This window comes from Silene latifolia, chromosome 4, assembly GCF_048544455.1.
Source record: "Silene latifolia isolate original U9 population chromosome 4, ASM4854445v1, whole genome shotgun sequence".
Taxonomy (NCBI): domain Eukaryota; kingdom Viridiplantae; phylum Streptophyta; class Magnoliopsida; order Caryophyllales; family Caryophyllaceae; genus Silene; species Silene latifolia.
The window spans coordinates 31295191-31321112 of NC_133529.1; the positions used below are offsets into that span (position 1 = coordinate 31295191).

Sequence of the window (25922 nt, forward strand, 5' to 3'; positions counted from 1 at the left end):
TTATTTAATTAAATTATGGACTGTAGTCGATTGCACTTGAAAGCAAAGTTATGGGGTTAATTTGCCCCCGTCAAAACTTAAGGGGGTTAATTGTACGTATAGATAAACTTATGGGGTAATTTGCTACTTCCCCGGTTAGAATTTAATTAATCAAAACTCGAATCAAGATTACAAAACCACTACGTTGGATGGAAATAAATTTTATGCATAATTTTTTGATAGAAACGGAAGATGTAGTTTGGAAGAGGAGAAAAAAACTTTCATGGAAAATGATAACTATTAACAATGTTAAGTAGTGGGGGCTTTTGTAATTTTTTTATTTTTATTTTTTAATATTGGGAGTAGGAAGTACCACACAGCTTGGTGTATGATATAAGAATTAGGTATATGGTATAAGAATTGAAGTGTGATCGTAGCTATTTTGATAGTGGATCGTTTTAAAGGTTAAAGATAAATAGTGCCAAGAGTGCGATAAAACGTCGTTGGCAAGTGGCAACCAAAGCCGGTGACGCCAGGCCCAGTGTTGTAGGTTACCCGCCAAAACCCAGTGGTACTTTTCCCGCCAATACCTTAAAACACCGCTACAATTACCATCACTCCACTACCAAGCATCCAAAATTACACATTCTTGAAATCAAATAAAATCAAAAAACCCCCCTTTTAATTCCTTTATCTTTAACCTAAATTATATCCTGTAATTCATCATTATGGACGACGATTTGCATTTCCCAGATCATAATAAGCTCCCTGAACTCAAGCTCGGTATAACCCTAATTACTACTATTGCTTTCATATCTCTCTTTCTTGTTCCTTCTATTTGTATACCCTCCGTATCAATCATTTGTTTACCTTTGATTAAAATACGCTTGATTGGGACGGATGAAGTATTTCAGTTTTCATTGTTCTATACTCACTCGGTCGAGTCATTTGTTTACTTTTGATTAAAATACGCTTTGATTGGGACGGAAGGAGTATTTGTATTTCGGGAATTGGTTTTTGGGATTTATGGTGTGTTTTGCTTGTTATTTGTAGATGCTAAACAGGCGCAGGGTTTTTTGTCATTTTTTAAAACCCTACCCAAGGTTAGTGTTCTCTATTTTCCGAAGCGATTTGTTTTTTTTTTTATAAATAAATTTGGGGGTTTTACGGATTTTGAAAATGGGTTTATGTGTTTGTATTGATAGGAGTCTCGAGCTGTTCGGTTCTTCGATCGTCGGGTTAGTTTCTCTTCTTTTGGTGCTGTGGAAATGTTGCCATTTTTCTGCTCATTTATGATTCTACTTGTTTGTTTGTTTTTAAATAGACGGTTTGTTTGCAATATTTGAAGGTTTATTGGTTGATAAAACACCTCCTTGTGACAAATTTAGTTAATTTTTTGGGACATGAGAAGAAAAATGTTGAAATGGATGGTTATGGCTAAATTTTAGCATCTAGTTGATTAAAGAAACACACGCGTGCGCGCGCGCACACACACACACATTTTCTGTATTTTGGAAACCTCTTGCGGTTAATTCACCTACTTTCAAACTTCGGGCAATACATCCACGGTTTGAACTTTGAAGGTGTTAATGATAAAATATATCACCCAAGGTATGCTTTAATTGCAATCTGAAGTTTGGAGAATTAATAATTAGCAAACAATTTAGGAAATGGAAGATGACTGCTTTAACTAAGTCTATTTCTTGAGGATAGTTATGGTTTACAATTTTAACATATCGTATCAGATATGTTTTCCTTTTCAACTAGAGTGACTACCGCCCATCTTTTCATCAGCCTTAGCATCTGTAAACAAAATGTTTTATGTTTTGTTTTGTACTTGGCGTCTGAGAAAGAAGTTGCGTGTCTAAACCAGGATTATTTTACTGCCCATGGAGAAAATGCAACTTTTATTGCGAGAACGTATTACCACACTACCACAGCCTTGCGGCAGTTGGGAAGTGGTTCTGAAGGCCTGTCAAGTGTAACTATTAGTAAAAGCATGTTTGAAACGATTGCTCGCGATTTGCTTTTGGAAAGGACAGACCACACTATTGAGCTGTATGAGGGCAGCGGTTCTAACTGGAGACTTGTGAAGAGCGGAAGTCCGGGAAACCTTGGCAGTTTTGAAGACATTTTGTTCGCTAATAATGAAATGCAGGACTCTCCAGCCACTGTTGCCTTGGTTCTAAACTTCAAGGACATTGGATGCACTGTTGGGCTAAGTTATGTTGACCTTACCAGAAGAGTTGTTGGTTTGGCTGAGTTTTTAGATGACAGCCACTTCACTAATACGGAATCTTCATTGGTTTCGCTTGGTTGCAAGGAATGTTTACTCCCGGCTGACTTGGCAAAGTCCACTGAAAGTAGAAGCTTGCTAGATGCATTGTCAAGATGTGGTGTAATGGTAACTGAAAGAAAAAGGTCCGAGTTTAAGGCAAGAGATTTGGTGCAAGATCTCAGCAGGCTTGTCAAAGGCTCGATTGAACCTGTTCGTGATTTAGTTTCCGGGTTTGAATATGCATCGGCTGCTTTAGGCTCCTTATTATCGTTTGCGGATTTACTTTCAGATGAAAGTAATTATGGAAATTATACTGTTCAGCCTTATAGTCTTCACAGTTTCATGAGATTAGATTCTGCAGCTATGAGAGCTCTAAATGTCATGGAGAGTAAAACTGATGCAAACAAAAATTTTAGTCTATTTGGTCTCATGAATAGAACATGTACTGTTGGGATGGGAAAACGGCTACTTCACATGTGGTTGAAGCAGCCTTTGCTAGACGTGAATGAAATAAATGCTCGACTGGATTTAGTACAAGCCTTTATCGAGGATATAGAACTTCGCCAAGATCTAAGGCAACATTTAAAACGAATATCAGATATGGAGCGACTAGCTCGTACTATTCAGAGGAAACGGGCCAGTCTACATCAGGTTGTAAAACTCTATCAGGTCGGTGAACTAACTCTATTTTTTTTTCATCATGTCTTCGCAAATTTTCAGTGTTTTTTTTAACTCCTGAAGTTGTTTTCGATGCCTAAGCTTGTCTTAGTGACTAAAGTCAAACAGCCATGAGTCAAATGCGTCACGTGTCACTCATTTTTTGTCAAAGTACTTGATTTGTTAAATTTAAAGTCATATCTACTTCTCAAAAAATTAAATTGTCATATACAAAGACGGAGAGAGGCTTGTATAATCACACGTGCAAATTGTAGCTCATCTGTAGCTTTATCATTCATGTAATCGCAATTTTTCTGCTTCACAGTCAAGCATCAGACTTCCTTACATTAGAAGTGCTCTCGAAAGATATGATGGACAGTTTTCTGCATTGGTTAGAGAAAGGTTTTTGGAACCTTTTGAAATTTGGAGCGATGATGATCATTTGAACAAGTTCATTTCCCTTGTGGAAACTTCTGTCGACCTTGACCAACTGGTGAATGGTGAGTATATGATTTCATCTAGTTACGATTCAAGGCTTCTTCAACTGAAAGACGAGCAAGAGTCAGTTGAACGCGAGATAGAAAGCCTTCACATCAAAACTGCTACTGATCTTGATCTTGCTGCTGATAAAGTCTTAAAGTTGGAAAAGGGAACACAATTCGGACATGTTTTCAGGATCACGAAGAAAGAGGAGCCAAAAGTAAGAAAAAAGCTTACTACACAATTTATTGTCCTTGAAACAAGAAAAGATGGTGTGAAGTTCACAAATCCAAAGCTAAAAAAATTAGGGGATCAATACCAAAGGATACTGGAGGAGTACAAAAACTGCCAAAAAGAATTGGTGCTGCGAGTGGTTCAGACTGCTGCCACTTTCTCTGAGGTATTATATCTTACGTTCTGCATCTACTTATTTTTGAGAATGGTTTATGCATTTAGAAAGTTTGGATGTACAGGTGTTTGAGTCTTTAGCTGTGTTACTGTCTGAACTGGATGTGTTACTCGGTTTTGCTGATTTGGCTTCAAGCTGTCCAACTCCCTATACAAGACCAGACATCACTCCTTCTGTAAGCCTTTGTCCATTAATTTGCTCTTTTTTTGAAGTCAATTTTATTGTGAAGTAGTAGACGAATTCTTGACACAATTTTCGTGTACATATGGCCAATCTATGTTGTTAACACAAGGGTAAAAGTGTAAGACTGTGTACATATGGCCTCGCTTACGTGACCATTTGTGTGAGTCCTTTGGGCAGTGGGATAATATTGATGTTGTTGGTGTAAGAGTTCATGAATGCTTACTCTATGTTCGTTGAGACAGGATGCTGGGGACATCATCTTAGAAGGGAGTAGACACCCTTGTGTGGAGGCTCAAGACTGGGTGAATTTCATACCAAATGATTGTAAACTTGTGAGTCCCTGTTGTGAATATCTATAGATGTCATTATGATGAGTTGACGACCCCTTACCCCGCAATTTGCGGGAGCCATTGAGGCATTGGGGTAACGTTGTTGTTGTTGTTGTTGTTGTTGTTGTTGCTGCTGTGTCTAGAGTACTAGACGGCCCATTTTCTAACAAGTTATTGTATTTATCATAAACCAGGTCAGAGAAAAAAGTTGGTTCCAAATCATCACTGGACCCAACATGGGAGGAAAATCCACTTTCATCAGACAAGTAAGCATATAAGTTCATAACCTAATGTTGATGATTGATTGGTCCTTATGGATGTATTTGTGACATTGGTCAATGTCTTCTTTTCGTGCCATCAATGTTTTCTTAGTACACAAAATATTAGATCACCATTTTATGTCAGAAAGTTAATGTGAAATAATACTCTGTAGAATGCAACTACGTAAATATGCCATTATGTTTGAAAAATGAGATGAGGCATTGGTAGCAGTGTGCTATAATTTTTTGACACACAATCACCCCATTTCATTTCCAATGGAGTAAAAATTCACTATTTTTTTGTTTTGAGTATGCGTTTCTTATGTTTGAGCATCGGTCCAATCATTTTTCATTATGGATCATCCCCAAACGTACGTTTGCCGTAGGAATTAGCCCATCCATATTCGCTGAAGCTTCTGGATATGCATATAATAACTGTGAATCACTGTTCTCATGAGATTATGAGATTGTTTTTGACTTCTTGTTAGCTACATGATCAAGATAATCCAGGATAGTATTAGTCTTTTAGCATGAGTGCATTTTTTGAAGTCTTCTTTTGCTAATTGTAAATGGTGTTTCTTCAATATGTTTTTTTGGCTTTTGTCTAATCTCCTTATTATCCCTTCAGGTTGGTGTGAATATTTTGATGGCGCAAGTTGGTTCATTTGTTCCTTGTGACAGGGCCAGCGTTTCTGTTCGTGATTGCATTTTTGCTCGTGTTGGTGCTGGTGACTGCCAAGTAAGTTCGCTATGCTTTCAACCCCATGCTTCCTATTGTCTTGGTTGGCAACAATCAACTTAAACATCTGGTTTGCTTGAATGAAAAATTAAAATGAAAAAGGAACTTCAAAATCGTTGCTCGCTTAGCTTAAATCCGATCTAATTCAAAATTTCCCATGACTTCATGAGGACCGTCAGGTTGATACCATTCTAGAGATGACCTGTGGCGAGAGCCTCCAGATGTTTCTCATCAAAGGACATGAACTGTTTGGAAGAATTTTTTTTTTTATTACAAAATAATTGAATGTCATTTTTGGAACTCTATCTGTATGCTAACATGATTTAAAAAAGCCTACGTGCCGGCATAACCTAGTAACCGTGTAGTTCAGGCCTTTGTTACTTCAATTTTGTTATTTTTGTTGGGTCGTCAAAGCAATATACAGATGTAGGCTATCTATTAATGTGTACAGTGAACTATATTTTATTTGTGAGCATCATCTCTTCTTTCCTGCAGTTGCGAGGAGTGTCTACATTCATGCAAGAAATGCTAGAGACTGCATCAATATTAAAGGGGGCCACTGACAAGTCTCTGATAATAATTGATGAGCTTGGCCGAGGAACATCAACTTACGATGGATTTGGTTAGTTTTCCTTTCTATCTTTCTTGTAATTACTCGTGAGCTGACTTAATCTGTAGTCCTCTTTATGAAGTAGATGAGCTCTCTTCGCCACATCCTTAATTTGCAACTTGCATATCCTGTACACAAGAAACTGTATGTGTTGAAACAATAGTTGGAACTTTTTAAAAATCCTTGATCGTTTAACTTTCAGGATGCATTAAGATTTAAGGGGTATTTCATTAGAATTTTCACTTCACTGAGTAAATAGAGAAGTTAATTCCATATATTCATTAGAATACTCAGGCATGTGAAACTGGCCTGGACTTGTGTTTTGCTCGCGTATTCATTCTTCTAAGCAATGCAACTTCAAAAAATTAAGTTTTTCATATAGTAATGCAGTCACATTATTAGCGTATTATTCAGTTCACGAATTCAATGGTCTACCGTTACAGGTTTAGCTTGGGCAATTAGTGAGCACATTGTTGACGTCATTAAAGCCCCTACTCTGTTTGCGACTCACTTTCATGAACTAACAGCTTTAGGTCATGATAATAGTGATATGCAACCTCAGAGTAGAAAGATTGCTGGCATTGCAAATTATCATGTTAGTGCACACATTGATTCTTCAAGCCGCAAACTGACTATGCTATACAAGGTATTTTCATAATCAGAAACTATTCTCTTTCCAGTTAGCTGTTTGTTACTTCGTTATTTTATTTGGAGCCTGTATATTCCTTTTGATCATGCTATTTTCCTAGTGACTTTGCTGTTACATTTGCTTTGGATTGTTTTTTTTTTCTATGCAAGCACATGCAAGTGGGTTAAGAGTATTTATAATAGATAGGTTAGAATGTAATAATGGTGCGTTAACGTCACATGGATACAACTCAACGAAAGTGATGGCAAAAATGTCCTTTTAACACAATTAACTTGCCAAAGTAAGACATGTAAACAAATGACCGAGATGGACCAAAAGGGAATAGTAAGCAAATGTAATGACAGAGGGAGTGATACTGCTGCTCTCATGAATCTGGTTCCTCCCTTTTACTTAATTCCCATAAATCCATAATCGCACTTGTCATTTTGGTTAATCAGATGTTTGAAACCAGATCCAATCCATCGGGAATCAAAGTGCTAATAATGATTTTCTTACTCTTGTCTGGCGTGTCTCTTCCTGTCTCAAAACTGAGACAGAAAATTATCACCGCCGCTCAATTTTACTGGAGCCTGTTCGAGGATACGTGGCACTAGATATTTGGTTCCACATTGAATATCGAGGAATTGATCCAACACAACACACGATGGGGTTGCTTAACCAATACGTTGACTTGAATCAATGGCTAGTGGAGTATTGTATCTTGAGGAAAACGGGACCGTAGAAAAACTTGTCATATTCAATGTCATGAGTAAGTGAGTAACACAACACTCGGGAATATTAAGAAGATACAAGTCCCTAGAATCTATGTCTATGGTTCATATCTGGTGTCAACTTTATATGCTCTTTGATTCTCTCTTAGCTGAGGGTTATCCTTAAAAATCCGTGTTCTCTTTGTACTGTTTTCAGGTTGAACCAGGAGCGTGTGATCAAAGTTTTGGTATCCATGTTGCAGAATTTGCTAATTTTCCTGAAAGCGTGGTGTCACTTGCTAGAGAAAAGGCAGCTGAACTGGAAGATTTTTCTCCTGCCATAATCAATACTGATGATCCCACTAAAGAGGTACAGGTTCTAAAAATGATGCTCAAAATTGTGTGATGTAGAACTTGTCTCCTTGTACCATCTGTATTTTCAAATTATTGAAAAGGAAGATTGCTGCGTGTCAGTGAAGTGAATTTTTCCATACATTACAGGTCGGAGTGAAAAGGAAGAGACCTGACCCCGACGCAATTTCCGAGGGTGCTGCAAGGGCTCACCGATACTTGAAAGAGTTTGCAGAGCTTCCATTAGATCGGATGGAGTTGAAGGAAGCATTGCTGCGTGTCAGTGAAATGAAGAGCGACTTGGAGAGGGATGCTAAGACACATCCTTGGTTGAAGCAGTTTCTCTAGTTCAGTATCCCTTAGTTTTGTTTATATCAGGTGGATGCATTTAGGTACTCCCTTAGTTTTGTTAACCTATCAATGGTCGTTGTTACTCAAGTAGTCTCGTGAATAGTTTTCCCCACCTCCGAGCATCGATGTAGTTAGAGTGGACAGCTCTTTTTGGTGTCAATTTGCGGGATGAAACTGCAGCAAGATTTGTAATATGTTAATTGTTAAGTTGCACGAGTTTTTTGCCCGATGCTTCACTAACTAGTAGTATTAGCGATGTCCCATGGCTATTAAATGTTGTAACATGTACGAATCTTTATATGAAATAGTTTCTTGAGTTAACCATGCCTGGCTGTCTGAACATCTCTCCTTGTACAATTAGCATTAGACATGACTACAGATGCCGTAACATGAACTAATACATAAGATCCTGTGAGAATCTGCAGCGAAGTGCACTGGGACGATGTAGATACAGAGAATGTCATTGCATCCCCTATACTCTTTTAGAGTTTCTTAAAGATACGTTCCACTAAAGAAAGTTCTTACTCTTACACAGAAGAACGAATTTGCTCCGCGTAAGGTATAATTACTATACTCTATTTCTACGCTCTTACTGTAAAATTGTTCTTAGTATTAATTAACGCTCATACAATAATAAAAAAATAAAAAAAAAGGACAAATTTATAAAAAAGAATTGGCAAGCTCAGATGCGCGGTAGTTATCACCTTGTATCAGATAGATGTGGCGGACCACAGTGCCACAGTAGCGCAGAATTCATCACAGCTTACAAATGCACCAGCCGGGAATCGAACCCGGGTCTGTACCGTGGCAGGGTACTATTCTACCACTAGACCACTGGTGCTTGTTGAACATTATTACTACTTTCATATATCTAACATAACAAACTGATAACATGATGTAACTAAAAATGGGACACCATCGTCTTTTCCTTTAATTTAGACTTTTTCAAGAAATGATAATAAAATGACAGTAATATTTTGTCTAATTCAACTTTTGAATTAAAATTGATAACCATGATTCTATTAGATTTTATTCTCTAGTATGATTCTTAAATAAAAAAGTTTGCAAAGAATCACCCTAACTACTAACCAAGAGACCAAGAAGTGTCGAATAATTTGTGGAAAATGAAAATGTCAATTACTAATTTACTATACAAATAATATAATATAAATTCAGTAGTTATACATTTACTTGGTTTATTTTATATACTCATTGAGATTCTTTTTCAAAATTGAATAATTGAGCATGCAATCCTGCCGAGATTCGTCCGTCATCGCGTCCTTTTCAAAATAAAATGTTTGTTTATCCTTAAATAATGAAAAGGTTGGTTGAACAAAAAAAAATTGAGAATTAGAGTAATTGAAAGCTAATTATAAAGAATCATTATTGTCTTATACCGTCTTACAATCTGGGACGTATTAATAGTAATAAATAAATGTTGACAAATAAAATGTATGTCTCAAATTATAACTTTATTCTGTAATTTGTGATTTATATTTTGTATGCATAAATATTAATATAAATCATAAATTTAAATGTCAATTACTATTTCTATTCATTTTCGTTGCATTATTTTCTCAAATACGTGAGTAAAATTTGAAACAAACATGTAGAGATTTGTTGTTTTCATTGATAAATCTCGCTGCTCATAACATAAATATTCACATTTTTCGTGCTAAAATACATTTTACATGAAACGATATAAAAAATGTTTTATACAATGCAGATTTACACAAAATAGTGTAATCGGGTCTAAATATAACTATTTTAATGGGTACAAGTACTTATTAAAAGAGTATGGTCACAACAACTTTGCGTAAGGCTGTTTCACACAAATTGTTTAACTTTATGATAAGGGAGCTCAATATGTATCAGATTAGTCACCCGAGGGTAGCAAACTTAGTCTTGAAAACATAGTCTCAAATCGTAAATAATCTTTTCGAGATTACTTTTTAAGAGGCTTGAACCTAAAATCCTAGAGAGTTTTACAAATATTTCACTATACTCCACCCTTACGGACAAGTTTAGCCTTCTTTTAAGATTCGGAATTTCACATATATTTCCATTTGCTTAGGGGAGTAGCACAAATTCTCATTGAAAACATGCACTATCCGTCATAAGGTAAAGACGGGTCGAATAATACCATTTGACATTGAAATGGGTTGGATAGTGCGTAAGTTGGCCGGAAAATAGTTTGTAATAATTTACGATCACATATTAGTTTCCTTTGTTAATATTATGCTATGTTACCATTTAAATTGAAACTATTAACATCTAATTTAAATTATATATACATTCTCAAATGCTAATAATGTGCTCTGATATAGTAAAATTATATGCTCTCTTATAATAAATAAAAATATAATCCCCAATAAAAACGTAAGAAACGTTAAATTATAAAAAGCTAAAATAAAATTAAACCGTATAATTTTTGAAGATGTAAATAAAAATTTAAGTTTCATAAATGGACATATTACAAAATTTTGAATCTTCAAATACAAATTCTTACCCAAATTTCTGGTAAATTTGATCCTTAATCTCTTACCTTTTACAAAATTAATTTTAATGTGTGAAATTACAAATTTTTACCTTTTACAAATTCAAATTTGTGATTCTCAATGCTATATCTTCCCTTTTTAATAGAAACATGAAAATATATATATATTTTTTTTTTTTTTTTTTTTTAATCTCACTTTTTAAAATTATACATGATTTTGTAAACCTACTAATACATTAATTATACGAATATAAATAAATAGCAGTTTTTTTTGTGCACAAAGTATCAAAAAAGATACTATATGACAAAAATGAAATTTGGTGAAATTTCTAAGGGATTCAGGTTCAAGCCTCGTCAAAAGCGATCTTGTGTAGTATTTATAACCTGAATATATGCCTTCTAGATTTCGATGCTGCCACTCTCGGGTGGCTTACCTGGTATATGTGATTTGCAGGCTATTACGTATAATCGAGGGTTTATTCAATACGCACCAAAAATAGCGGCTACAGATCTCCCGTCATAAAAAAAACGAACTTAAAAATACAATATCGACAATAAATTATTACTCCAATAAAACTATTGTAGGGGTACAATTGTCTTTCAAAACACCCATAAACATTTTTGAGCATAGACCATTTTGTTAAGCATGGACTATAAAGACCAAAGTCTCCCCTTCATTTCTTGTGTGAGGGGGTTAGTACTAAGCTTTCTAAAGTCCTTTTAAATCTCTTTTACTAAAGAGCTACTTGTATCGTAAAGAACCAAACATAAAAACTTTGACAAGAAACCAAAACTTTCCTTCAAAAAAATATTCCATTTCTATTGTTCACCCTTCTTCCATGTCAATCCAAATTCTCAAACAATCTTCTCAAAAAACTCCATCAATTCCTCAATTCATAAATTTAATAATCATTAATGGCACCCACTGAAAAACTCCCCTCTAATTAAATTCTCAATTTATATTTCTTAGACCCCACTAATCCAAAATCTCCCCTTTTACAAAATTAACTCCAAAAAAATAAAATAAAATTAGTGTAACATATTTTTGCAAGTAAAAAAATGATGATGAGTGGAGAAAGAAGAAGATATGCAATGAGTTGGAGAAAAGTTGCAAAATCTCTGATGAAATTAGGAGCTCATGTCTTTCTTTTCTCTTTTACTTGCTTACTTGTCTATAAGCTTGATCATATGGCTTCTTACTCTTGGTGGTAATTTTTTTGCCCTTTTTATTTACCCAATTTACCCCTTAAAAGGTGAATAGAACCCTGCTAATTAGTAAAAAAAAGGATAATTTTTTTAGTGTTGTTTACATGTGTTGATTATTTTTCTACATTTGGATTATTTTTGGGTGTTGACTGTTGAGTATAATGAAAGATATATGCTTTTTGTTCACTACATGTTATTTTTAGTATGTTTTGGTTGTTGGGGTTTACCCCATGTGGATTGGATTAGGTCAATGATTGATGTTCATAGAATGTTTTGTTGGAATTTTGAGTTGGGATTTTGTCAGAATTTCTACTTTTGTATGCTTTGATTAGTGTTATTTGGGATATATTGGTTTTGTTCCAAGGGAATTGGATCAAATAATTATTTTTTGCTGAATCATTTCTATGAATTATTAGTTGGGAATGTGTCAAAAATTCTTTTTTTTTGGTTATCAAATTGTGTTAAGAGCTAATCTATTTGGGGTTGGGGTTGGGTGGGTTCCTGTATTGGTGATTTTGGATTTACACTAAATTGAGCTAATGGATGACATGGGTTGAAGCTGAATTCGATTCCGAATTGCGTCGAACTTTGTCCTTGGGTGATTCGGACTGAATTATGTTGTAAAGACTTGTGGCCATGTGGGTCTGTGAATTTCTTTGCCTTAGGTGGACCTTTGAAGTTTATGGGTCCTTAGACCTTAGCTGTCGGTCATCGTCATCGAATTTGGTAGGTTTACTTTAGTATGGTATCAGAATTTAAGAAATTAAATGATTTTTAGATGAAATGGGTATTTCAGTTTTGGGAAGAAAAAGTAGGAAGTAATCATTTGTGTTGAAATAGTAATTGAAATGTTCTGATGTTCTCAGTTCGTTTATTGACTGTGGATTTGATTAAAAAGGAGAAAGAAAAGCTTGGGCATTTGTAATGAAGTTTCCAGTCTCTTTTATAATTGATTCCTATCTTCTGTTGCTTTTCAAGCACAAGACGTAATAATTTTGTAGAATATCTTTCTGTGTCATATTTCTTAAAATGGAACAAAGGTCAATGCTTGTTGAAATTTTGTTGGTGTTGAAGTTGAACTTGAAGTGGCAATCGTCATGTTACAAAAAATAGTTAAATTGTGTTCGGTATGTTGCTTAATTGCTTTATAAGCAACAACTATGAGAATGTGAACACCTTACACTTACATCCATCATGATCTTAAGATCCTTTGATTCCCATTTTTTCAATCATCAAGTATGGCTTCTGTTTTTTCGAGTGTCATTCTCTTTTTGTTCATGATAATATAGTTGATGTACGCAGTACGCTTGCTCACCTGCAAACTTTTAAAAGTATTTTCTGGAAGTGTATGTTGGAGCTTATAAATTTGCTCTAAACCTAGTTTGTTTACACAATGGCCTTCTAAGAAAAGGACTATTGGTTTTGATTGGTTTATCTCATAGTGTTTGATATTGAGTTTGTGTGCAGGACGGTGTTTTGCCCTATATGGCTCTTTCACATAGTCACCGCCCGAGGAAGATTCTCAATGCCTGCTCCTTCAGTTCCGCATGACCGTCATGTATATTTTTTCTCCCAGTTATTTCATACATTAGATTAATAGTCCCTACCCCAGAATTTACTGCGGGGTTTCTTCTGCTGAGGCTTATCTATGTTGCCTAAGTTTAATATATCGCCTTTCATTAACAGTGGGCGCCCTGTCATGCTGTTGTTGCGACACCATTGATAGTTGCATTTGAATTGCTCCTTTGTATATATCTCGAGAGTCTTCAGGGTATGTACTTCAATGTCTTCATTTAATTCCTTTGATTTTAAGCCAATTAGTCTGCTGTCCTTGGAGCGGCCTCTTGTCAAAATGGCAAGGGAAGGCTTGCCCCTGTTACGCCCTTGTGGTGGGACCCTCGGCGCACCGGTTAAGGTGTTGCTTTGTGACCGTGAGGTCACGGGTTCAAGTCCTTTGAGCGGCCTCTTGCCAAAATGGCAAGGGAAAACTTGCCCCTATTACACCCTTGTGGTGGGACCCTTTCCCGGACCCTCGCCTAGCGGGGACGCCATCGTGCACCGGGCTGCCCTTTTTTAGTCTGCTGTCCTTCCCTGCACGATGATAAGATGTTAAAGAGTGAAATTTATTCTGTTTCAGCCTTCAATATTCCTGTTGTGAGCCTGAAGGTTGTTTTCATTCCATTATTGACTTTCCAGACATTTATTCTAATTGACAATTTCAGGTACAAACTTTATTTTCTTGGTATTGGATTATCGACTGTTGTTGCTACATTCTGATACCTAACTGCAAGAGCTTAGATTATAAATTAAAAATAAATACTCCTCCGTCCAAGAATGAGCTTCTTACTTCAGGAAACACGTGAGGGGAATTTGAGACTTGAGATCATTGTTGGACAGCGAGAGTATGTATTAGCATCCTGTTTAAGTTCAAAATTATGTGGGGCGCTTCTCAGTGAGTGAGTTCTCACTGGAGCGCTAGTTACATTCTGGCTAGAGTTTGGATTGTGGACTTGATTCTAGTAATTTGGTCTGGACAATGAAGATATGGTGTCCCAATTACTATGACATACATACTACTGTATTATTTAAAGATTACTTTGATGATAACAGTCTTCTTACTCGTTTTCTGTAAAAGCCCATTTTTCCTTACTTTTTCAGCTAGTGCATTATTTGATGCGCAGAGTTTCTTACAGAATGTGCAGGGCCCTAATACCAAGCGATGAAGAAAGCTTGAGTGATGAAGCAATATGGGAGACACTTCCGGTGAGTTTTACTTCAGTTTTTTCCACTTAATTTTATCCCTCCTTGGAAAACTAGCTTTTCGCAGGGGAATGCATTTATTTGAAAAAATGGGAGAGCCCACATCCATAAGTTAGGCAAGACAACCCATCCCTGTAGAAATTTCATATTCCTATCGCAAATTATTAAGAGCAATGTGGAAAGTCTTATACTCCCATACCTTACTACTGGATCACGATATTCACAATGCTTCACACCCTTTTTCCTTTATGTGTGTGTGCATGTGGACACTTTGGGCATATTGATGCTATGTATGTTGGCGCCCACACTTTTTAGTTCTTGTGATATAGACTATAGATTATTGGGATGTAGTTCTGGCGGTCATACCACTAATGCAAAAAATAAAAAAATTCTTCTGGGTGGGGTTGTGGCTCTTATAGTTTACTCCCAAGTATTAGCCAAAAAAAATGACACTTCTTCCTCCATGTCACAGCTCTTACAAGAATTAGCAAAACCATCTGTGAAAGCTTGCTCAAACTGTGGAATGGTTCACGTCTTTAGTACAAGTAGAAATCTGAGACATCTTTGTAAGAGGCTAAGAGCTGTGATGGAGGAGGCAGTACCATTTTTTGTTCATGAACTTTCCTAGGGAATGTATTATTTATAAGGATGCTGTGCTTACCTTTTAGTAAGGTAGCAAACTGTTATCATTTAAATGATACTCCATTTAAAGTATGGGGCTTTATGTGTTTTTCATAGGTATTTGCTTAATGTCAAATGTTTTCTGCAGCATTTCTGGGTCGCTATCTCCATGGTTTTCTTTGTCGCTGCTACATTGTTCACCATGTTAAAACTATCTGGTATCATTCTTATCCTTTTATCTCTACAGTTTTCCTTGCAAAGTTTTTCTGGCTTTGTATTTTGTTCTCGAAACATAATTGTTCTTCGTACTTGGTTGTTTGTAAAAAGGATCTGTAAACCACACATTTTTTAGGAGCATTTCATTGCCATATCCTGGTTCTCGTATGAATTATTTGTGAACTCACATTGATCAGATAGTAACCAATCGACTTTGTGTCAGCTACTCTGCATGACTATAGGATGGGGTTTATCAAGTTAAGAACCATACTTTGGGAAACGGAAGAATAGAGATCAAATGCTCAATAGGAGCTGATCTTCTTGGCTGGAAAAAAATGGTTATTGTAGATTTGTAGCCATCACATGCTTTTCCAATCTGTTTTTATAATTTATCTTGGTAGGTGGTATCTTTTGCATACTACAAGTGGATCTGTGTGAACATACGCCCATGTATACGTAGTTTGCCGTTGCCACAATATAGAATATTCATTTGCTTTTATGTCTTTTACATGCGGTACATAATGTCCTTCACTTCGACTCATGTATCTGCAGTCATGTTGTATCTTCGTATTTCTGTATTGTACAGGTGATATTGGTGCATTGGGATGGTGGGATTTGTTTATCAATTTTAGGTATAAACTTTGTGCTTGTCCCAGTTATTGTCATTGTTTTATCCATTGATCTGCTTTTAGTCAAAATTTAGTGAAACCTTATATCGTTAACATTGGTTTTGCAGTATTGCGGAGTGCTTTTCCTTTCTTGTTTGTACAAAATGGACCAATCCTCTGATCCACAGGACTTCCAACTCTACCATATGCACTTCGTCCTCTAACTCTGTCAGTTATCTTGATTGGACCAGCGGGTTAGTTGTTTATCCTGAAGAGGATCAAAATCAAGATACACTTTGTGGTTTGCCAGACATTGGTGGCCATCTTATGAAGCTACCAATCATAGTCTTTCAAGTCCTACTCTGCATGCACTTAGAGGTAAAATCCTTGTTGTAGTTAGCGTCTTGCTTGGTAAAAAGTTACTCAATTTCTCGTATGAGAGCCTCGTGATAAGATTTATCATGAGACTGAGCCATATATGGGGGTAGTTACTTCTAAATCTCAGTTTTTAGTGGGTTAATGTGTATTTCGGTGGGGGAAATTTAGGTGAACTGAGTTGGTTTCATTTATATATTTTGAGACCATCACTCAGGAGACTGATTGTGAAAATTATTATATATACTAATTGTTAACAATATATTGACCACTATCTAAATGATTTTTGCCGTATATTGAATAACATTCAGGGAACTCCTGCTAGTGCTAGATCTATCCCTCTTCCACTTCTTTTCTCGCCTATATTTCTCTTGCAAGGAGTTGGGGTTTTATTAGCTGCATCGCAATTGGTGGAGAAAATTGTTCTCTTACTACATAGTGAAGTTGGACAGGGACACTATTTTACCTATTCAGCAAAATTTTCTGACTGTTTCGAATTTATGCACCGTGGTTCAAGGTATGTAAACTCTTTTTAGGTGTTTTTTTTTGTATTATAAAATAAGTCCCTTTTTTAACGTGAAATCTTTCTAGTTACTTGTTACTTCAAACTAGACCTGTCAAACGGGTCGGGCGGGTCGGGTCGGGTCCCGGGTCGGGTCAGAATACGGGTCGGGTTAGGTTAGAATACAGGTTACGAAATAATTTCTAGCGTCTTTTTTAAACGATTTTTTTAATTAAAAAAATATTTTTTAAAAATGTAAATCATATTTAAAATTAATATTTTAATCATATTCAACGTTTACATTAATTATGTTGACATAATTATTAAAATAAAGTTTTTTTAATAATTATTTTATTATTAAATATTATAAAAGTTATATAAAATTAACTTTTTAGTTGTTTTTGTAATTTTAAGTAATAAAAAAAAATATTTTTTTAACTATTTTTTCAAATATAATATATAAATATTAATATTTTAATTAAATTCTTGATTTACCTTTGACCCAACGGGTCGACCCGTTCAGGTCGGGTCTCGACCCTAAAATAACGGGTCATTTCGGGTTCGGGTCAAACGGGCTGCGGGTCGAAAAAACCGTGTCTCTAACCCTAAAAAACGGGCCGTGCGGGTCGGGTTTTCGGGTCGGGTCCAGTTTTGACAGGTCTACTTCAAACAATCATGAATTTCTGGAAAACAAATGCTAACCCTCTTCCATTTTAAATCAGGCTACTTGGTTGGTGGTCCATTGACGAGGGAAGTCGGGAGGAGCAAGCACGGCTTTTGCATGAAGGAACATCAGGGTCTGTACATTTCTTTTTCAGTGTGCTGGTGCTGCACTTAGTGCCAGTTTGTTATACCATGTGGTTACTTGATGCTAGCAGTTTTCTGCTATTTGTTTGCCATTCAAGCCTATAATCTTTGCCCTTTTCCTTCCGTTTACGTTGTTATCACAAATACTATCATACAACCAGTTGTATAATAGCATTGTACAACCGTCTCAAAGTTGTTGAGCTCTTACACAAAGCTGTTGAGCTATTTTACAAGTTATTGAGCTATTTTATGAAGTTATCGAGTTTAATAATTATTCTTGTAAGCTAAATAACTTTATACCATAGCTCGATAATTTTGTTAATAAAGCTCGACAACTTTGTAACAAAGCTCAACTACATTGAATAAGATGTATATACAACCAGTTGTATAATACATTAACTGCGTTGTTATTCGCTCGTGATTCCTGCCTTTCTTGGAATAACTATTGTTGGGGTCTTTTTTTCCGTACCCTTAAAGATTAGGATTACTTCCACTTTTGTCCCCTCAGGTTTTGGCTAATACCCCTTTGTTGCCCAGTGGTTTCAATATTCACTGCCATGACATGTATTTTGCACAATTTCTCACTTTGGTGACCCGAGGTTTGAAAATTCTCCCTCTGGTGGCGTAAGCTATAATATAGTAAAATTTCATCTCACTCAGTGATTTTTATAAGCACAACAATGTGTGCTTACTCAGATCATATAGATATTAAGGTAATTTTTAACATAAAAGTATTAGAAAGTATGTTGCATGCTTAAAAACACTTCTTGTTTGGAATTTTGGATTGAACTTTGGCTGTATTACACTTGAGGTCACCGAAGTGAAAAATCACTTAAAACTAGGTCGTCAAAGTGAAACTTGTGAAATCCCAGTTCACTAAGTGAAAATTTCTTAAAGAGTCTAATGCATATCATCTTACTTCCATTCTCGAAGTGCTATTTCAACTTGACAATGACACTAATTCTTAGCACCTATAAGTAGTCCTCCCTCCATCCTATCTTTATTATCCCAATTATATTTTTGGCCATCACAAAATAATTAGCCTCTAAATCTAGTAAAATAAAAAGGTGAACAACCACAATAGCCGTAGTAAAATAACGGGGACAAATAGTAGCCATAGGCCCATAGTTATATAAGTTAAGGGTTGAAAGTTAAGCGGGACATCTAAATCGTAAATATAACATCTAGTTAAGCGGGACATATAAATGGGTTGAAAGTTGGAACCATGTGTGTAAATGTGGGGATAGTATGAAAACTGTGTGTTAAATAATTTTTTGTCTACTAATCTGGTTCTTCTCTGCTTTATTCAGATACAATACCTTTTGCAATTATCCACCCGAGGTGGTTAAAAAAATGCCTAAGAAGGACTTAGCTGAGGAGGTTAGTCATCTGCAGTGCTAACTGTTAATTTACCAAACAAATCCTGAAGAATGGGTGCATGATTTAGCGTATTTTTTTTTTATCCAGGTCTGGAGATTGCAGGCGGCTCTGGGGCAGCAAACAGAGATAACCAAAATTTGCCAAGACGAATTTGAAAGATTACAAAATGTAAGATTCCAACTTCTATTGATGCGCATTTGACTTATACATCTGAAAAAATCTTTATACGACGTTTTCCAAATGCTATAACAACTCTCCTTACGCTGCCTCTGGCGAAGGCAACACGTAGGTTGTGTATTTAATGGGAAGGTTATGATTTGTGTAGTACTAACTTCATTCTAGCATTTTAGGAGATATTTTTTTTCTATATAAGCTTCTCCGTTCTGTGGAAGAACAAATGCATAGTTATTGAACTTGGATTGGGATAGTACTTGCCCTCTTATGATGTCGATAACCTGTCCATTTTCAACATTAAAATTTCTCATATTACATAATTGTTCTTTAGGAGAAAGTTCTGTGCCGGGTATGCTTTGAGAGAGAGATCAGCATCGTCCTCCTGCCTTGTAGGCACCGGATTCTGTGCTGGTTAGTTATCTACTCCGTATTTCAATTTTGCGTACTGAATTTCAAGCTTTCCTATGCACCAGCGTTCTATTGACTAAAATTACAAAATTTGGCTGCAGTTTGTGCAGTGATAAATGTAAGAAATGTCCAGTTTGTCGCGTCTCTATCGAGGAGAGACTAGCTGTATATGGCGTATAGTTGGCTTATTTCATCAACGTTCCCCTATGTACAGAACTCGAATGCACATACAACTTGCTTCTTGTTTTCATGCAAAAAAACCTGCTTCTTTTCATGCTGGTAGCTGCTATTCTTTGAATCGAGTTAGCAAGTGCCTGACTAAGTTAAGTTTTATAGAGGAGCTGTTAGCTTGCTTACATTAAACCTGCAAATCATGTAAATATATAATTTAGTCACACCAACTTGGCTCTCTAATTTTAAGGGTTAACCAGGGCATAGATTTGTCTCAATTTGTACTCTTTCATTGCCGATTTTTTTTTTTAAACTGTAAGCAGACATTAAATGTAATTCTCATCGAAATTTCCATTTTGGAATTTCGTGAACAATCATATTGTGTTATTTGCACAAGTTAAGGATTCATACATTCGACCCATTGTACTCTATTATGCTGAGTCCTAAAACCATTAGAATTATCTTTGATGTTGTCGACGACGACGAGGCGATTACTAGAAAGTAGAAACCTTGCTTGTGATCTCTTGATGATGTATTTTATGTTCTCGGAAGGACAAGGCGCTGTAGATTCGTAGTAGCAGTAGGTTTTGTGTGAAAGCATTCCTTTGGTAACAACTCAATATTTGTCGCTATTGTTGATTTAAGGGTCCGTTTGGATACAATTTTAGGAGGGAAGAGGAGGGGAGGGGGAGTGAGGGGAGGTGAAGGGAGGGGAGAGAAGGGGAGGGCAAATGGGATTTGGGTGTTTGGATAACAAAAATTATGAAGGGAAATGGAAGGGGAGGAAGGAGGGAGATGAAGAATGGATGGAGGATTGAAGGATGTTGGTGGTATAATTAGAGTACAAATAATGTTTTCTTTCCAAATCTTGCCACCTTTGGAAAGATTATAGTTTGTTCTATAGGAGGGAAAATAAGTCCTCCCATTTCTCTCCCCTTCCATTTCCTTTCTCCCATATTTTTTATCCAAACAAAGGAAATTAAATCCCTTCCTTTCCCTCCCCTCCCCTTCTCTCCAATTCCTTCAATCCAAACGGACCCTAAGTGAATCATGGTTCATTTGAGTGTAGTCAGGATTCGGTCAAAGCCAAGTAATCTCAAATCCCTATTATATGAGAGTCACCTTCATTTCGATAACGGGTAGATGTCGTCGTACCACTCGTACCCAATCAAACAAATTATTTTCAACTAGTAAGGGTAGTTGAGGTCGAACCACAAGGAGATCAGGTATTGAGTACTAGTTTCGTCTTAGATTATAAGTTAGCTACGCAAATCAAGAAATTGGTTTTAAACTAATTAATTAATAACTAACCAAGACAACTAAAATAAGAAAACAAGTAATCAAAATAACAATGGTCTTAAACAATAAAGGAAAGGCTATGATCCGATTTCTCCTCCAACACACCATGTTTACACTCATAAATCCCGTTAATAAGTCATTGGGTAATAGTTAGGGGGGAAACGCCTCTAATTCCCTCTCGAGCTCATAGTAGGACACCAGTAAGGCCAACCTACCTCCCTCCCGGGTTCGTAAGTCGGAATCCCTTATCCTAAATTAAGGTCAATAAGCCCACGTTATCTTCCTGGTCATCCCACTCCCTCTCCCAAGGGTCGATTTCAAACCGAAAATTAAAGGCACCCTTCTTAAGTTCTCCCTCCCGGGTTCAACTCAAGTTGGCTACTAGTTTAGGTGAGGTGAGTCGGCTCTCAGCCTAGTCAACTCCCATTGACAGTCAAAGATCAAAAGTCAACAACAATCCCAAATAGAACATAACAAGTCAAATTCTTTAATTAACCCATACCAATTGCTCAACAACTAATCAAAATGGGATTTAATCATTGGCATGTTAGGGATTAATCAAACCCTAGTGAAAATACTACTCACTAATCATTACTAATCTAACACTAAATACATTTATAATCAGTGGTGGAACTAGGGAGGGGGGCTAGCAGGGGCGGTCGCCCCCCTTGGCGAAAACATAAATTTTTTTTATACTAGCTTGAGTTTTGAAAAAAAAAAATTGAAAAAAAATTAGAATATATGAAAAAATTTATCTATTAAACTATTCTTTCCAAATAATCTTTTAACTTATACGGAGTATAACAATATAACAAATAAGGAAAATTTCCTAAATACTATTTATTACCCTAAACCTAAACTAATTATACACTAATACAAATAATTATAAAATTAGCAGACTGCTAACACAAACTCCACACCTCCATTGCCGATTCACGTAATCACGTCTAATTGCCTAAAGAATTAGCAAGTAAGTCACCAAAGTCCAATTTGTGTTTTTGTATGTCAAATTAGCTTTGTGTTATGCGGACAATGCGGTTATGCTTATCAGCTTATGCCTAATTTTCTAATCCTTGGGTTTTTTGCAATTGTTTTTTGTCAATTACAGGTAAGTTAGACGACTAGCAAATAGCAATAACAATTTGATTTTGTATTTGCTCAAATCTCAATACAAAGGTATGTTCTCAAATTTAACTATTTTTATTTATAATCTTCTATTTGAGTTATAACTTATAAGTTATGTATTTGTATTGTGCAATTTGTTAGAGAAGTAGACATGAACTTGAAAATTTGATCAATTATAATGTATAAACTAGTATTAATCGAAAATTTGAATTGCCATGCTTAATTAGATATAACTTTCATTTATAGTGTATTCTTTTTGTGGTAGATGAGTAAGAATACGAAAATTTCTGATTTTTTCAAGAAAAGAAGTCAAGAAGAGGTTAACACTAGTAACCCAAGTATAACCTCTACGGATGTGACAGAAACTGAAAAGCCAAATATAGAAGAATTTAATGATCATGAATCTAACTTGGGTGCGAAAATCCAATTAATGAAGAGCCCCGTTTAAAGTTCCTCGTGTTGAAGTGTCGGATCGTTATATTTAGAGCGTGACCGGGAAAAAGAAAGCCAATTTGGGAGTACCAAACATCAAAAGAGCAAAATGAAATCCGTAAAACTTTTCTTCAAAAAGGTCCATACACATGGCATACAGCAAAATATCCTTCTGACCGAAAGGATAGAAACTTTTGCTTATCTTGGTTCAAACAATTTCCTGATTGGTTAGAGTATTCACCGACTACTGATGTTGCATATTGTCTCCCATGTTTTCTGTATGCCAAACCAAGTAATCGTCAAAGGGAAAATGCTTTCACAATTGAGGGATTTCGCTCATGGAAGAAAGTAAATGGGAAAGATTGTGCCTTTTTAAGTCATATTGGGCGAGATCATAACTCGGCTCACAAAGATGCGATAAAAAGTGTAATGATCTCTTGAGAATGGAACAACATATTGACACTACGATTGATAATATAACACCGAAATTATTGAAAGGAATCGATTGAAGTTAAAAGTATCAATAGTTGCGATCGGATGGTTAACTTTCCAAAGACTTTGTGCATTCCAGGGGCATGATGAAAGTCTAGGCTCACTTAATAGAGGTAATTTTCTTGAATTTATTCGAGCTATAGCCTCTTTTAGTAAAGATGTTGAAAAAGTTGTCCTAGAAAATGCTCCAGGAAATGCATCATACACATCACATCGATCCAAGAAGAGATATTATCAATATATAGTGATAGAATTCGAGATGTTATACGTAATGAGATTGGTGATCAGAAGTATTGTATAATTGTTGATGAAACAAAAGACGTCTCAAAAAGGGATCAAATGACAGTGGTATTGAGATTTGTTGACAAAAATGGTTATATCCAGGAGCGTCTTTTTGACTTGATTCATGTCAATGAAACAAATGCATTATATCTAAAGGGTGCAATTGAAAACTGTCTCCTTGCTCATAAGTTGAACATTGAAAATATTCGAGGCCAAGGATATGATGGAGCTAGTAATATGCGTGGAGAATGGTCAGGTCTACAAGCTTTGTTTTTGAAAGAATGTCCATATGCTTATTATGTTCATTGCTTTGCTCACATACTACAACTAGCTTTAATAGCAGCATCCCGTGATGTGATCTCTGTTTATTAGTTTTTCTCTAAGCTAACATTTATTGTTAATATCATCATTTTAAATCCGCTAAGAGGCATGATCAATTACAAGCGACCCATTTATTTTGAGATAGAGAGATTGATAGAACTTGAGGAGTTAGAAACCCGGGAAAGGACAGAATCAAATAGGCACTATTAAAAAAGCGGGAGATACCCGATGGGGTTCACACTTGGGATCACTTAATAGCTTGTTAAATATGTATACCGCTTCATGTTCGAGTGTTACATGGATCGTAATTAAGGAAGGAAAAGGTGCAAAAAGAGGAGAAGCCGATAAGGCTTATGATGACATGACTTCCTTTGAGTTTGTTCTTGTCTTGCACATTATGATCGATTTTGGGATAACAAATGATCTTTGTCAAGCATTGCAAAGAAAATCACAAGATATATTAAATGCTATGCACCTAGTGTCTAATACAAAGATCTTGATACAAAAGCTAAGAGATGATGGGTGGGAAAATTTGTTACAACAAGTGTTATTATTTTGCAACAACCATGAGATCGAAGTGCCAAACATGGAGGATCATTATATTTATGGGAGAGGAAGATACAGACAACCAAAAGATCGTGTCACTAACTTACATTATTTTCGATTCGATGTCTTCAATGCTGCGATAGACTCTCAACTACATGAGCTAGATTTTAGATTCAATGATGAAATGATTGAATTGCTTTATCTGAGTTCGTCTCTTGACCCGAAGAGAAAATTTCAAAATTTCAAGGTTGATGACATTTACAAGCTTGTTTCAAAATTTTATCCAGCGGATTTTACCGAGCAAGAGAAGTTGAATCTTAAAAGTCAGTTAGACCTCTTCTTCCTTGAAATGATGGAGCACCCTCAATTAGATAGGTTAAAATCTATATCTGATCTTTGTCGATGGCTTGCGGAAACTGAAAAGGGGGAGATATATTATCTTATCGATCGACTAGTTCGATTAGTCTTAACTCTATCGGTGTCAATCAAGAATCGCAGAGCGTGCTTTTTCAGCCATGAAATTGATAAAGACCGCACCGTAATCGCATGGAGGATGATTATTTAACAGATTCATTAATCGTGTACGTTGAGAAAGGGATTGCCAAGGAGTTTGACATTGATTCGATAATTGATGAATTCGCTTCTAAGAAGAATCGCCGATCATTGTTAAAGATTTCGAAATCCAACAAGTGATTTGTAGGATGTTATTTATATTTTACAGGTAATTTTAGCGGATCAACTTTATTATAATGCATTATTTTAAAAAAATTGACCTTATTTGTAATTTATGTTCAAATAGGTTTTGAAATACAAACTTGTTGTTTACGTGTGATCGCGATCCGCCCCCCTGAATTAAAATCCTAGCTCCGCCACTGTTTATAATTGCTCTAAACATGGTATTAAATAAAATAAAGTGATAAAGATTGAAATTTTAACAACTAATCTCAAGACTAAACATGAGTAAATTAACACTAGCATACTAAGAATACTAAAGACTAATTAAAACTTTAACTAATTAAAGAGATTAAACTAATTAAAATACAATACTAATGAAATGACAATAAAAGAGAGAGAAGAAATTAATACCAAATTTGTATTTAGGAGAAATAAGATTATCAACCTTCATACAAGATGTTGTATATTGAGAAGAGATAATGGATCTAAACTAAAACAACAATAAAAATGAGGATTTGTTTTTTGGATCTAACCCTAAACTATTATTACTCCATTCGTCTTGTGCTCGCTGCCCAGAATAAAGACAAAATGACGGCTCTCCTTACCTAACATACTAAGACCCCCCAACAAAGGGTCAAGAGAAATGAGGCAATAGAATCATTGGGTTTAAGGGATTCGTCATCAACAAGGAGGGGAACATCAAACCTCTCAAGGATAGGCTCCTCGATTAAATCAACCTCAAAATCCCAATTCTCCAACAAGGCTTCCTCACAAAGAAATTCATCATCCCATTTGACCTCCAACTCTTCAACCATGATGCTCTCTTCATCACTCTCACTCCTGTATTCCTCAAAGACCGCATCCTCATCATTGGTGGGTGTGGTCAAGGGAGTATGGGAGGTAGTGTGTATATCCTCGAAAGGGGTGTAAGGCTCGTTCTCAAAAAAAGGGGTCTCAACCCGAACTTGCTCGAAAGGACTCTCCACCTCCACCTCAATCTCAAGTCTTTCCTTCAAGACACCCTCACTAACACCCACAATCTCCTCACCAACATCCTCAAC

General features: G+C 35.9%; 3 protein-coding genes and 2 non-coding genes across 6 annotated transcripts; 3 read left to right on the plus strand and 2 right to left on the minus strand.

Moving 5' to 3' along the window:
- Positions 1-454: 454 nt before the first annotated feature.
- Positions 455-8285, plus strand: LOC141653381 (DNA mismatch repair protein MSH2-like). The gene is made up of 13 exons (XM_074461117.1): positions 455-762; positions 1033-1082; positions 1185-1217; positions 1853-2926; positions 3240-3794; positions 3868-3978; positions 4229-4318; positions 4510-4581; positions 5204-5314; positions 5810-5936; positions 6368-6570; positions 7480-7632; positions 7764-8285. The coding sequence occupies exons 1-13, from the start codon at positions 708-710 to the stop codon at positions 7959-7961; spliced, it is 2832 nt and encodes a 943-aa protein (XP_074317218.1). The 5' UTR covers positions 455-707; the 3' UTR covers positions 7962-8285.
- A 357-nt stretch (positions 8286-8642) lies between these two features.
- Positions 8643-8729, minus strand: LOC141654121 (small nucleolar RNA snoR114). The gene has a single exon (XR_012547692.1). It is a non-coding gene; the product is annotated as a small nucleolar RNA snoR114 (small nucleolar RNA).
- Positions 8730-8734: 5 nt separating this feature from the next.
- TRNAG-GCC (transfer RNA glycine (anticodon GCC)) lies at positions 8735-8805 on the minus strand. Its single transcript has one exon. It is a non-coding gene; the product is annotated as a tRNA-Gly (tRNA).
- A 2298-nt stretch (positions 8806-11103) lies between these two features.
- LOC141653382 (uncharacterized) lies at positions 11104-20110 on the plus strand. Of its 2 annotated transcripts, none has more exons than XM_074461119.1 (14): positions 11104-11669; positions 13135-13225; positions 13354-13438; positions 13805-13889; positions 14361-14430; positions 15197-15266; positions 15851-15896; positions 16001-16250; positions 16559-16764; positions 17472-17546; positions 18867-18936; positions 19024-19104; positions 19442-19521; positions 19620-20110. In XM_074461119.1, exons 1-14 carry the CDS (start codon positions 11521-11523, stop codon positions 19696-19698), a joined length of 1437 nt encoding a protein of 478 aa, XP_074317220.1. In that variant the 5' UTR covers positions 11104-11520; the 3' UTR covers positions 19699-20110. The 2 variants fall into 2 exon arrangements, with proteins under 2 accessions (XP_074317220.1, XP_074317219.1); XM_074461118.1 differs by having other exon boundaries at positions 11147-11669; positions 14349-14430.
- Positions 20111-23908: 3798 nt separating this feature from the next.
- LOC141651326 (uncharacterized) lies at positions 23909-24751 on the plus strand. The gene has a single exon (XM_074459044.1). It carries the CDS (start codon positions 23909-23911, stop codon positions 24749-24751), a length of 843 nt encoding a protein of 280 aa, XP_074315145.1.
- The last annotated feature ends 1171 nt before the right edge of the window (positions 24752-25922 follow it).